At 40.0% G+C, this 14,612-nt stretch overlaps 1 protein-coding gene across 1 annotated transcript in view; it reads left to right on the top strand.

Annotated features, from left to right (window-relative positions):
• Positions 1-446: 446 nt before the first annotated feature.
• Positions 447-14,612, top strand: part of nan (transient receptor potential cation channel subfamily V member nanchung) — a 113,314-nt gene continuing 99,148 nt past the window's right edge. Inside the window, exons 1-2 of the mRNA XM_067151956.2 lie at positions 447-537; positions 10,887-11,065. Coding sequence (XP_067008057.2) covers positions 447-537; positions 10,887-11,065 — 270 coding nt within the window. The remainder of the gene's footprint in view (positions 538-10,886; positions 11,066-14,612) is intronic.

Here is a 14,612-nt window from a genome sequence, read left to right as displayed (position 1 = left end):
CCATTCTTACACCAGGCAAATGCTGGGGCTGTACCTTAATTAAGGCCACGGCCACTTCCTTCCCACTCCTAGCCATTTCCTGTCCCATCGTCGCCATAAGATCTATCTGTGTCGGTGCAACGTAAAGCAACTAGCAAAAAAAGAAAAACCAAAACAACTTACTTACTTACTTACTTACTTACTTACTTACTTACTTACTTACTTACTTACTTACTTACTTACTTACTTACTTACTTACTTACTTACTTACTTACTTACTTACTTACTTCCCTGACGTAGTAAGTTACCTCCCGTCGTCAACAGCAACCAAAAGTATGACAGTAAAAGAGTCTTTTTTACCCTGAAACGATGTACTAACAGTATACTTATCACAATGCAAGAGGAAAAAATAGTATTTACCTCATTCACAACAGCATTCATTTCTTAGTTTTCAGAGCTTCTGAACCATGGGTAATACTGAGAGCAATGTCACCAGTGGAGTAAAGAAGCAGGCAGGAGTATCAACTCAGAAACTCTACAAGTTGGTGGATCTAAAAGGTGAGTGTAACTAAAACCAGATTGACTGTAAAATAATACGTGCACTCGTCATATTGTTTATTGACATCGATTCCCTGTCGTAGATAAGATCATTATTAATATCAAAGAATCTTTAATTTGTTGCTAATTTCATAAGAATACTGTCGTGCCTACGGGACTATTCCATTCTATATTACCCTTAACTCATATTTTAGGGGCTTCCTTTCTCGATTTATAAGGAAGGTAAATATTATTTTCTAGAATATTGACAATTTTTACTCACAAATATTTATAACTTACTGTAAATCAAAGTTAACATGTCTCTCTGACCATAAAGATAGTAGCTTACTAATACACAACAACCTGCACCCCCCTTTTTTTGGCACCGATGATTCTGATTGTATATTCCCTTAAGGGGGAGGGGCTATGCGTTTGAACATTCAGAAAATTGGGTATATTAAACTTCTTCCGCAGCAGTGGAAATGAATGCTAAAAATGAAACTTGGTATGACAAACAAATTATCCCTTAATAATATTCCTACATATTTAGAAATCATATAAACCTATTCCATTATTTATAATTATTGTTAGAATGACGGTGTATCTTGGCCATTATTTTGCCGTTTCCCTGATAATTTCCAAACACATAAATATTTTTATATTATTATTTTTTATTATGATTAATAATGGTATTAGCTACAACATATATTAGAATCAGTGAAGTCCATCAAGTACAAATATTTTGTTCATTAAGTTATTTTCAAATAGTGTTTTCATTAATTTTCATTAGAATTTTTAACTTGACTAATGAAGCTAGCTCAATAAATCTAGTATATCTTCTTCTTCTCTATGAAATATGCATGCAAAATTTCATCTGAATATCTTTAAAAAATTCAGAGTTATCAGGGAAACGGTTCTGAAAACAAAAATTGTGGGAAACCCAATAAAGTGCTTGCTTGGGTGACAGAGCTTCACGTTTTGGTCATAACTCCGAAAGTATTGGAGATATGAACAAACCATTTTCACTGTTACAAAGAGAAAAGTTCAATTTTAAATAAAAAATAAATTGAAAAATGGCATTTTTGGTCGGTCAGAGGTATCGGTCCTCTCGTTAAAATAATGTTGTTATCATACTACTTTCTTTCCTTCACTGGAAAAAAATTAGAACCAACAAAACTTGAGAATACTTAACATAGGTCATACAAGACAGTTAATTCCATCAGCGTTTCAGTAGCTATTATTACTATTATCATTATTATTATTATTATTATTATTATTATTATTTGTTTAAAATCTCTTCAATTGTACTAGATTTTAAGGTGTCCCAGGTGTCTCCACCCATCGCCTGTAGGTAGGGGTAAACGACTGAAGTTGTTCCCGAAGGACTCTAAAATTAGGAATGTGCGACGGCCATGGGTCCCTAAACTGAGTCTGATATTGGTAGACAAACTTTTCCCAGGCCCCTTACCTGATCTTCCTTGGTCAACTCATCTTCTGTTATGACTCCAACGGCATTAGATTTACGAGGTCTGCTTAATTTTCCTCTCCTTTCTTGGTCTTTCTCCTTCATTTGTTAATAGTTTTAATCTTCGAAAGATTGGACCTCATCATTTCTCGCTTTCTCTTAGAGTTAAGAGGGGGATGTTTACCTAGTACCATGTCCCTTTAAAATAATAATCACCCAGCATAACCATAATTCCAGGTGTCAGAATTTTTCTCGATATTAGCTCATAAAAATCATTAAACACATCGGCGTTCCCGCAGCTCTAAACTATTGTACTTTAACAACTCTTCAATTGCTACAGGTTTTAGGTCACTAAGTGCTGGAATATTGTCCCTCTTATAAGATCGTTAAACATAACACCGCTTTCATAGCTCTAGGATGTTACTCTTAATCCTTTCTTAAATGTTACTATAGAGTTTCAGAGACAACGAGTGTCGAGATTTTGTTCTGTAGTTCATTAATATGCTGGAAACCAACTGTATTAAGCAGCTGTATTTTAACTTTTAGCAGTCGATCAAGTTTGGCTGGAACTTGCCTCTATTCGTATAGTATTATATAATTTATTCTCCATAAGGAGGTTGTCCATTAGGACAAGGTATACCACATACATTAATGACTATACAGTATGAATTATGTCTCAGTATTGATGATGGGTCTTTCAAGGCTTTGTGGACCACATTCTTCGTCAACGATTCTGGTAGCTTTTAATCTTGAGCGGAATATTTCGAAGTACTTAAGAATTGTTCCTCTTGCACCGATCATGATGCCTATCACCTCGATGACATCCAGTCCGTAATGGCTCGTCAATGCTCTTCTTTTACTCGTATACTTCACTGGGCTGGTTAGCGAGCGATTCCAACCGAACCGTAGAATGAATAATATTTTCACTGATTTTTTTTAAGGCTAGCGTATCTAACCGACGGGTACTGCCATTCTCCGACAACCCATGGACCTCCTCGTACACTGTGTAACCAGCGTCTATTAATGACTGCGCGATAGAGCTTCTTATCGCACGGTGTCCAGTATGTCGTAGGGTTTCACAGTAGGAGCAATATCCCAGTAAATGAGAAAGGGTTTCTATCTCGTTGTGGCAATGCCGACAACGGTTATTGTGCTGGTACCTGTCCAGCACGGCTCGAACGGTTGCGACATTAATGGTCATATTTAGAGCATCATGCCAGTCCCTGAAAGATATCATGGTGTGTTATCCAACTGTTCACTGAATGGTTTTCTTTAAGTAAAATAAAACCTTTCCCCTTGTGAGAAAGCTGACATCATTTTCTGGATTTCCTGATCTCTCAGTAATTGTCTTATTTTCTTATAATCCAAAAGACCATTCTTGGAATTTAATAAGCTGACACATGGTGAAATATGTAGATTTTGTAGGGAGTTATTACTCTCTTCAGAGGGGTGCCTACTTCCCAAAATGTAAGTGTTTCCATTTATTTGTAGGTTAAAGGCAAGGTAAGGGTTATTCTGCCCGAAGGCAGGTCCGAACCTCCGCAGAGGTGCTCCTGAGCCGGAGTTTACGTGCGGTAGGGTGGCCAGTTCCTTTCTGCTCCTCCATTCCCTTACCCCCCACCAACAACGCGTGGCAACCCATCCAACTCCTGACCACGCCCAATGTTGCTTAACTTCGGAGATCTCACGGGATCCGGTGTTTCAACACGGCTACGGCCGTTGGCTTATAGGTTCACAAGGTCGCTAATTATTGTTGCAGGAGAGCTTCCCACTGTGATCGGAAAGGTCCTAGACGTTTGAACTTCCGGTGTGTGTATATCATACCGTCAGTGTGTCGGCAGCAAACTGGAGGATTTCTTTCAGCAAGCATTTTATCATTTTGTCGCTGTCCTTGAGAAATGTCAGGGGAATACAGTTCAAAGAACTGTCTGAAATGGATAAATTAATGTTGGGCTCACGGAAGAATTTATGAAAATGGACTTTGGTCCACTGAAGGAGAAGAAAAGAGAAGAAGACAGTGACTCCAATTTGAGATGTAGATCCTGCATCGCGCTGTGTGTGTCAAAGGTAACTCCGTTCCAAATGTTCACTCCGAGATATCTGATGGACTCATCTTGCGATACTGCTTTTATATTTCCACCGAATACAGAAATTAGGCCATCAGAAAGCTGACCTTTAGATATGTTGATATACACTGATTTAGACATATTTATGTTCAAGCCTCTCTCTCTCTGGATCTTCTCATTATTGTTTCATTTAGTGTGGAAGCTCTCTCTTTACCAATAATAACTGTCGTCGACAAATCCCATTAGTGTGAGAGGCTTCAAACCTTCTATGAGTGGAAACCCATATTCCCTAGCTGTTGATCCCTCTGATAGTTCATTCGAAATATTATGAAGCAAAGGTGACAATCGTGAACCTTGCAAAATACCTCACCATAGTTTTATGCTCTGAGTTCTCGGGTAGATGGCTTCAATTTGAATTAGCTCGACAAGTATAGATGGAGCGGCAGAACTTTCTAGGCCACTTCTTAGATGGTCATGGCCAATGTTATCAAATGTCATTTGAGTGAACAGGAAGATTATGGTTGCATTAGTTTTCTCGTTCTTTGCCTTGGCCAGAACCGACCGTAACAACGAAGTGTTAGTTATCGTGCCGGGTGAGGTGGTGAAACCCCTCTGATTATCGTTGAAGTCACTCTCAACCTGCGGTCTAGGATTCTCTCGATAACTGAACAGATGGAAATGGGCCTTCAAAATGACGCAACTTTCTCAACTCCTGACTTCTTGCCTTTTGAAAACATGCAGCGACATGGGACGTCATCAACATCCACGTTTCTCTCATAGCAATAATATCACGCACATAATCATCCTTCACACGCCTCATTAACACATGATCTGGCCCTGACGGTGTATGCTATACCTTTCACTGTGAAAATGACCCCCTCCTTAGAGATGTTGAGTTGATATGTGTTATCTAAAGTTTATTTTGCCTCTGCTGGCAGGACCTGGTGTTCACAGAGCACTATGTCTTCTGGTATAGGCTAGAGCAATTTTGTTACTTTCATTGACCTGTCTCAGTCTTATCCTTGGCTTTGATAATATGAGAGTGACTGAGGTATGAGTGATCCTAGTAATGCCATTCCTTATGTAGCCAGTCCCTGTTATGAATGGTGTGAAAATGTTGCTCATAGGGTCGGATGGTGTATGGATTTCAGAGGGCTTGGCAGACTGATATGTAATAGCAACTTCTGGCTCCGTGAGGCAAGCAACGGTAAACTACCTCACTCCTCATTTTTCTAGTACGCCTCTTCAGTGATGCCTAGGCAATCTATGACAGCTGATGGCGGAGCTGTTTAGGATCCAACCAGCCTTAGGGATGACGACTGAACATACATCTAAAGTGATTCGATGTGATGCAGACAATGAAGCTGGATAATAATTTCGTATGCAATCGTTGTTGGTTGAATACAGAAAAGAGGAATGGTTTTCAACACGAATAGGAATTTTGTATTCTTTTCAATTATTTCCTGGTACCCTGCAGACTGCTTTTCTTCCCTGATTGTAGAAATTGTGCTAGCTGATAGGCATATTTTTCTTATCTTTTTTTTTTTGCCTACCCCTTTTATATTGTCTTTCGGGAAAGAAAAGTATGAGATTATTGCTTATTCTTAAGGCTAAAAGGTTTTCACATTAACCTCGAATTTAAATGAAATAATTTTCATAATTGTATAAATGCTGGAAATACAGAATTTATAGGCATGCTTCTCTTACTTACTTTTACTCGTATCCTCCGTATTACACGCCTCAACAAAAGAGTTTCATTGAAATTTTTTAGAGCACTGCGTTTTCCTTCTTTCTTTGTTCTGTCTGCCACTACACTGAGCATTGTAATGTTCTGAGTAAAGCAAATCGAAATCATCTCCATACAGGCCATTAACGTCCTTCGAGGAGAGGAAGGTCAAGGCTTCCACAATCCGTCAGCTCTATACCAACACCGAGCAAGTTGGCCATGCGGTTTTGCGTTGTGCAGCTGTGAGCTTGCATTCGGGAGATAGTGAGTTCGAATCTCACCGACATCAGCTCTTATCGTTTTATTTCCTTACAAGTTGCTTTACGTCACACCGACACAAATAGGTTTTATGGCGTCGATGGAACAGGAAAGGACGAAGAGTGGGAAGGAAGCGACCGTGGTCTGAATTAAGATACAACCCTAGCATTTGCCTGGTGAGAAATTCGGAATGCTAAAAAGAGAAAGATGTTCCACCTATTCAATACAATAATATTGTTGCACGAATTAATGTAGCAACATATTTAATATGTTATGGGACCGGTTTCGACATATGTCCATGTCATCATCAGCCGACACAAAAATGGCAAGAAGTCAACACAATTGTAACACTTATGACACTTTTCTTGAACTAAAAATAGAAGTTCATGTAGAGGTTCTTGAGCACTCCTGCTGTAGATCTTGAGGTTAAAAAAATTATGCAGTATAATTCACAATTGTTGTTAGGCTCAAGGAATAAAATTTGTTGCTAGGTAACAAACGATATGATTTTGTTTTAGTACTTCAAAAGGTGGATAGTGGTATATATAAAAAAACTTTTAGAATATGAGACTATTAGTACTGATGTGGATTTTATGAGATCCAAGGAAAAGAAAATAAATTAAAAATAAGAAATAGAAAAGTGAAAATGGTAAGGTAAGTAATATTCTGAGGCTCACTTTAATTTAGCCTTGTCATGAAGTACAAGAGGAAGTAAGAACCGAAAATTGAATATAGGTAGGGGATAGGAGGGGGTAAGGGAGTGAGGGGAGTAGTTTAAGGTGGGTCAGGGGGGTGTTGTGGTAAGGGCAAGTAGCGCGAGAAGGTGTTGTGTATTACGTGGAAGATTAAACGCCTACTTGTCAACTTGAAGCTTTTGAAAACTAAGATAAGGAAGTCAAAAAGAATGTTCGGTTTTTCAGACAAATCGTTAAGGTTTTGGTTAGGATTAAAATATTGATCAAGGTGTATTAAACAATTTTCAGTGATATCAAGAAGAGGGCCTTTGTTTAGGGTACAGATAATTGCAATGTCTTGGTCTAACGTAGTGAAATGATGTTTTACGTCTTGCATGTGTTGCCCTTTTGCTGAGAATTTATTGTATTTTATCGCGTTAACATGTTCTGAATGTCTATTCTTATTTTTAATTTCTTTTCTTTTCCTTAGATCTCATAAAATCCATATCAGTATTAATATTCTCATATTCTAAGAGTTTTTATATATACCACTATCCACATTTTGAAGTACTAAAACAAAATCATATCATTTGTTACATAACTACTAATTTTATTCCGTGAATAACAACAATTGTGAATTATACTGCATCATTTTTTAAACCTCAAGATCTACAGCAAGAGTGCTCAAGAACCTCTACATGAACTTCTATTTTTAATTCAAGAAAAGTGTCATAAGTGTTACAATTGTGTTGACTTCTTGCCATTTTTGTGTCGGCTGATGATGACATGGACATATGTCGAAACCGGTCCAATAACATATTAAATATGTTGCTACATTAATTCGTGCCACAATATTATTGTATTGAATAGGTGGAACATCTTTTTCTTTTTAGCATTGTAATTATTAGTTCAATACGGATCAGTGATGAAGTTTTTAATTTTAAATGAGAAAATTGGAAACCAGGGAAAACCATCTTCAAGGCTCCCGCCGCTACATTTCCAATTTATTCTTTCCCACCCTTGCGTCGCCAAGAAACCTTCGATGTGCCATCGCGACGTTAAACCACTAACAAACAAATTGTAACATACGAAAATCTATACCCGGCCGTCTTATGCCTTAGGGATTAACCTGATGTACATTATTGGTACAGCCAGAGACCGACGTCCTTCTGACTGAACCAAGCACGCCTTTGCACCCTCGACTAGGCCACCCCTAATCTTTTGAGTGTGCGGTTATTAAGTTTGGCTTTCCATTCAGTGTCTCCTCATCTTCACAGGAAAAAATATTTTCCAAAGAACATGAACTGCTACTTTATGGACACAATATTGCCTAAGAGTTGTTAAAACTCAAATGCTACCGCGCTATTCTTGAAATAAACATAGTAGGCCTATGTCGGAAGAGTTCCGACATTCGAGAGATCACTAACCGACTTCACCACTGATGCTGACATCCAAAACTCTCCTTACCTTAGGTTGGAAATGCGAAGCTTTCATAAGTACTTGCTCTGAAGAAATAAATTAAAGTCTATCTGTAGAAAAGAGATAATTACCACTTAATATCCATTGTTTCAATTTATTCTTCTTAGATTTTGTTGTTATTCAAGTGGAGTTTCTGTATTTACTGAGATAATGAAACGGCCTTTCAGTCTTGTCAGATTGTCTAAAAGAGCACAGATAAACACAATGAAAGGTACTCCTTGTGCAGTAGTCTAGGACGGAGAAAGAAAAACATTACTTTGATCAAGCTTGTCACTGGAGGGCAGGAATATTGGATTGCATAACAAATCGAATAAGAAATGATAAACAAAATGATTGTAGTTTACTTTGTCTTATATTTGTTTTTCTCCCGAACTACAAGAATGCAATACTCTTTACCTCCTTTGCTATTGTGGAACACATTACAGAGGAACAATTGGCTTTACGTCGCACCGACACAGATAGGTCTTACGGCGACGTTACGTTAGACCGACGGCGCCAATTCTCTTGTTTACGTTTTCAAACAAAGGACCAGTACAAGGGAACCTCTTAGGTTCTCAAAGCAGTTAAAACGCCCATTTTCATAGCATGACTGAACAGAAAGTTACATGTAGCTTCATAAAATTCCTGGTTTACGTAATTCGACAACAAACACAAGTGAAAACACGGGTAGTTACCAATTATAAATAATCCTAATTTCAATAACAAGAAGCACATTTATATCAATTAAGTGAGCCCATCCGTCTCAGACGTTATCCTTTACCGTTTCAACTTGAATTCAGATTTTGTTTCATACATAATATGAAAATTCCGTTGAACAAATTCTGTAGATAAGATCTTTTTCTCCGTCCTCTCTTGTTTCATCGCTACTCACCCTTTCGTTTCGTTAATGGTGCTTCATATTAATTTATTTGTCGACACTCCAGAGGTGTGCGATAGACCTCAAATCCTCGCATATTTCCTAATCATTGACACTAATTGGAGCTTCCCACTTAACTGAATGATGATTATGATGATGATGATGATGATGATGATGATGATGATCCATCAAATCGACGTCGACTCCTGGTGACTGAATGGAATGGACTGTCTCCAGATGTTTTGGTCTTCAACCATGTATTTCAGATCCTTCAGTGACATGTTCATGTTGGGTTTGATGGAGTCTATCCATCTCAATGCTAGATGTCCTCATCTCCAAGGCCCCTACAGCTTCCCAAGCATAATAGTATAGTCAAATGAATCAGAGCGTCTCATAATGTGTGATGATGAATGCCTCAAGAGATAGATCTGGTTTGATCTTGAGAGCTTCTGCTTCTGAATCATTTAATGATGCTTCTGGAACGCTGACGTTCAGTTCAGTAACGAAAATTCAATTCCGACTACCTATGCAGGGGCACCTCTAGTATGTTTTCACCAGTTAGGTCTATCTCTCATTCTTAATAATTTATATGATGTATTGCTTCTGATACGAATAAATAAATAAATAAATAAATCTTGAGAGCGTGGGTTGGTGACCACGGATCTCCTAGCTGAAGGTTCCTCGCCTCTTTCTATCTGACCTCTCTTGATCGACTAAGATGTAAGACCTAGGAAATGCTTTCTTTCCCCTCCCCCAAGGGGAAAGGCAGCGAACTAGAAGGTGACGCTCTCTGGCCAGGACATTCGGCACATTTGGAGATTTGAAGGAGTTGGGAGATGAGTTGGGTTGATTTGAATCGGTGAAGGAGATGGAGGGGGTTAGGTTGACCTCTTCTTTTCCTCTTCCTAACCCGACGGTATTAGGTTTGCGAGGCCCAGAGAGTATTTAATTTTCATGCTCTTCTTGAGTCTTCCCTTCCTTTTGCCTATACATTCATTCTTCAAATTTTCAGACCTCTTCAATTTTCCTTCTGATTAGTTCTAATGGAGAATAGTTTCCTAGTTGTACGTCTTTTTAAAATAATAATAACCACCATCGAAAACAATGAGTATGCTTAATACTTCAACTTAGAGAAAGCCAAAATGTACATTATGGTTTATTTATTTATTTATTTATTTATTTATTTATTTATTTATTTATTTATTTATTTATTTATTTATTTATTTATTTATTTATTTATTTATTTATTTATTTATTTATTTATTTATTTATTTATTTATTTATTTATTTATTTTGGAAGCGCGGATAACTCACAAATTGGATAACCTGCACAGGAATAATGGGAAGTTTTCCGTACTTAGCATCCTTGGGCTACAGACCCATTACACCACAAAGTTAGGACGGTTCGGTCAACTGATGACAAATGGTTGGAAGAAAAATTATCCAATGCCTTGTGGAAGTTAATTATTTTGTAAAAGACACTGACATCACATACAGAGAGGTTTTACGTTTTTGTTCTACAGTTTGCTTTACGTCTCACTGACACAGATAGGTCTTATGGCGACGATGGGATAGGAAAGAGCTAGAAGTGGGAAGGAAATGCCAGTGGCCTTAATTAAGGTATACCTCCAGGATTTGCCTGGTGTGAAAATTGGAAACCACGGAAAACCTCCATCAGGAATGCCGACAGTGGGGTTCGAACTCGCTGTCTCACGAATGCAAGCTCACAGCTGCGGGCCCCTAACCGCACGGCCAACTCGCTCGGTACAGAGTTTTCTTGCCGTATCTAAATGTAAAAGACAATTGACTCTTAGGTGTAGGTTACTTGCTGTTGCCCTGTTCTCAGGTGGAGGCCTGCTGGTAGACATGATGAAGAGAGCTATTCAGACCAAGCAGTATGCAGAGCTGGACCACGCGCTCAAAACCAAGGTGGAGCCGTTCCTTTACAACAAGGGACGAGGTCGACTTATTCCTATTGCGAAGCTGGTTCTGCTGAGGAACAAAGAACGGCCCAGGCATAAGCAGGTAGGAAAAACCACTCACCGTATTTAGAATACGAGAATTAACAATCGAAAAACAGCACTCTCCATACAGAAATCACCACGTGTTAGCAATGCATGAACCATAAGTCACTGAGTAGGGAGCAATAGAGTCCGTTGAAATTAGAATTTGAAAAACAACCATCCACAAGCTTTTAAAATTCAAATGTACTGGTCTTAAACAAATCACCGGTCGATAGGACTGAGAACTGAAACTGTTAAAAGTAAGGAACAGTGAGTTAGGTCACCATGCTGTACGGATTACCCCAGTTCCATTGTACAGACAAATTTTGTCAGAGGACACTGATTTTTTTAATATGAAAATTTAGCTTCATTTATAACCAGTCATTATTCTCCGAAAATGTTCCTATGTTAGGTATGTTTGGGTAGCAGATGGTTATTTACCACGTATATATAAGGACGTGTTTCAAAATGTACTGGAAATCAACTTCCAGTAAAGTACAAACCAATTCCTTCCAGAATTTAGAGACAGTGGGTTATGTGTCTATGGTGCGAATAGCGATGTTTTCAGAACTGCCCTCCCTGAGAGAAAGGATATATTCACTACTCCGAGGTGACAGACCATTATTATGATCTGGAGTGAACATAGAGTAAAGCATTTTCAGTTTAACATACACCTTCGAAATCGTTTGCTTTGTTTACCATCTGGCCAACATTTATAATGTACAAAGGTCTACGAGGAAAGAGATCAATTAATTGACAGTAAGATTTATGAAAATTTGATCCTTTTATATTATTATCATTTTAGCATATCCAAAATAGCATCAAAGATTTACTCCGTACATACTCAGTTTATGAAAGTAAATCCGAGCAAGTTGGCCGTGCGGTTAGGGGCGCGCAGCTCTGAGCTAGCATTCGGGAGGTAGTGGGTTAGAATCCCACAGTCAGCAGCCCTGAAGATGGTTTTCCGCGGTTTCCCGTTTTCGCACCAGACAAATGCTGGGACTGTACCTTAATTAAGGCCACGGTCGATTCCTTTCCACTCCTAGTCCTTTTCTATCCCATGAACGCCATAAGACCTATCTATGTCGACGCAACGTCAACCAAATATAAATAAATAAAACTTCTCTGTCAAAAAATCAGGTGGTGGTAGTGGCTGTTGCCTAGTAGGCATTGGACCATCCATGGGCACTGATAACTTGTTCCATGCGTGATGGCATCGACGCGTATAAGGCGCGAATGGCGTCCTGGGTTATAGTCATCCATGTTGCATTCCTACAGTTCATCTTGAGTGGCACTGGGTCACAGCGTCACACCCGTCGTTTCACCATATCCCACACATTTTCGATTGACAACAAGTCCGGTGATCGGGCGGGCCAAGGCCAAGTCTGACATCCTATGACAACAAGAAGGTACCTGTTCGTGCAGCAACATGTGGTCGCTCATTGTCCTGTTGAAATGTGGCGTCTGGGGTGTCGTGCAGGAAGGGTATGGCGACGGATCACAGGATGACATTCACGTAGGTCAAACTGGTCACAGTTCCCTGGACACGCACCAACTGTGATTTGTGGTTGTACCCAATAGCATCCCACAGGCCTTGAGTTGGCGCTATATGTCTTGTGGGAATGCAGTCAATGTGATGCCTCTCCCCCTGTCTGCGGCGGTCCAAAATGCAGTCGTCATTTTCAAACAAACGGGACCTGGATTTGTCCGAAAACATTGTCTGCTGCCATTCCTGTCCCCAGTGACGTCGTTCCATACACCATCGAAGTCTAGCATGTTTATGCATATTAGGCAAAGGTAGGCGGAGAAGTGGACGACGCGCCGGTAACCCAAACCGTAATAAACTGCTACGGACTGTCACTCCTGATACTGTACGATGTGTTATACTGTTCCACTGTTGTGCCAGAGCCGAGGAGGACGCAGATCGGTCCTGCAATGGCATTCAGATGAGGTGTCGATCTTCTCAGAGGTGGTCTGGGAGGAGCGACCAGACCCATCTCGTCGTGTTCTACAGCCTTCTGTAAACCATTCTGTACACACCCGTTGCATTGCCGAAACACTTCGTTCCACACGAGCAGCAATTTCTCAGATGGATGCATCACGTTCTCTCATGCCAATAACGCGCCCTCTTTCAAACTTACACATTTGACTGTAAGGTTCTCGCAGACGTCCGCGAGGCATTCTGCACGTCTGCTGAAGTCACACTGATCCATTACCTTCGGTTTATAGCGACAACGAGAGCCGCAGGCACATTTTACCAGTCGGTGGTGGTGCGCAGAGATATCGATGTGGACCTTGAACCTGAGGGGCCGACATTGCTCAAATGCTAATAATTTCTTCACCGGGCGAGTTGGCTGTGCGGTTAGTGGCGCGCGGCTGTTAGCTTGCATCCAGGGGGATGTACCTTAATTAAGGCTACGGCCGCTTCCTTCCAGCTCCTAGGCCTTTCTTATCCCATCGTCGCCATAAGACCTATCTGTGTCAGTGCGACGTAAAGCTACTAGCAAAAAAGGAATAAAAATAATAATTTCTTCACAGCATACCATTGCACATGTCCTGTGAATATGGACTTCCTATCTCTAGTCTCTCAAGATGTTCTGCTTTTTATGAACAAGGAAGGTCAGACAGGATAGAGGGAAGTGAAAAGGCTGGCATAAGCAAGTTGGAGCAATGTTAGGACTGAGCTAATGATCCAGTGGACGCCAAGCCACGCTTTCAAGCCATTCGGGCCCCTTTTAGTCTCCTCTAACGTTATTTGCTTTACGTCCCGCTAACTACTTTTTAAGGTCTTCGGAGACGCCGAGGTGCCGGAATTTAGTCCCGCAGGAGTTCTTTTACGTGCCAGTAAATCTACCGACACGGGGCTGTCGTATTTGAGCACCTTCAAATACCACCGGACTGAGCCAAGATCGAACCTGCCAAGTTGGGGTTAGAAGGCCAGCGCTTTAACCGTCTGAGCCACTCAGCCCGGCTTAGTCTCCTCTTACGACCAGCTGGAGATACCGTCGGTGTTAATCTACCACCACCCCACCACTCACAGGGAATGACGCAATGTCACAGACACAAACTTTGTTTAGCTACAGAAATCCATAGACGTCAAAGTACAACTCCCGTCTAAATCTACACTCAGTACAGGGTGTAACAATAAAGTACGGTCAAACTTTCAGGACACATTGCTCACATGTAGAAGAAGAAAATATGTTATATGGACATGGGCCAACACCCCCTTTTTTCCATGTTAGAACTCATTTTCAACAACTCTACATAGTACACGATTCATGGAAAAACACACAGGAACAGAACTTACGAGCATACCACTTGACACTCTTTCTTACCATAAATGTTCAATTTGTCCTCCGTTAGCGTTGATACTTGCACTGAATCCCGGATGCAATGATGCCTACGACTAGCATTAAGTTTTTAGTAGTGTCTTAGATTTCACGACAAGGTTTGCCTACTTAGGAGCAGTAGAGTTTAAGAGAAGGCAGGCAAGCCAGGGTCTCCCTACGGTGTCATACATTCAAAAATGTTTGTGAGGGACAGTAAGGAGCACTGTTTGTCATTAGATT

Source organism: Anabrus simplex, chromosome 7 (genome assembly GCF_040414725.1).
Source record: "Anabrus simplex isolate iqAnaSimp1 chromosome 7, ASM4041472v1, whole genome shotgun sequence".
Taxonomy (NCBI): Eukaryota; Metazoa; Arthropoda; class Insecta; order Orthoptera; family Tettigoniidae; genus Anabrus; species Anabrus simplex.
Note: the sequence above shows the minus strand (reverse complement) of the source record. Positions and strands in the feature narration are given on the sequence as shown.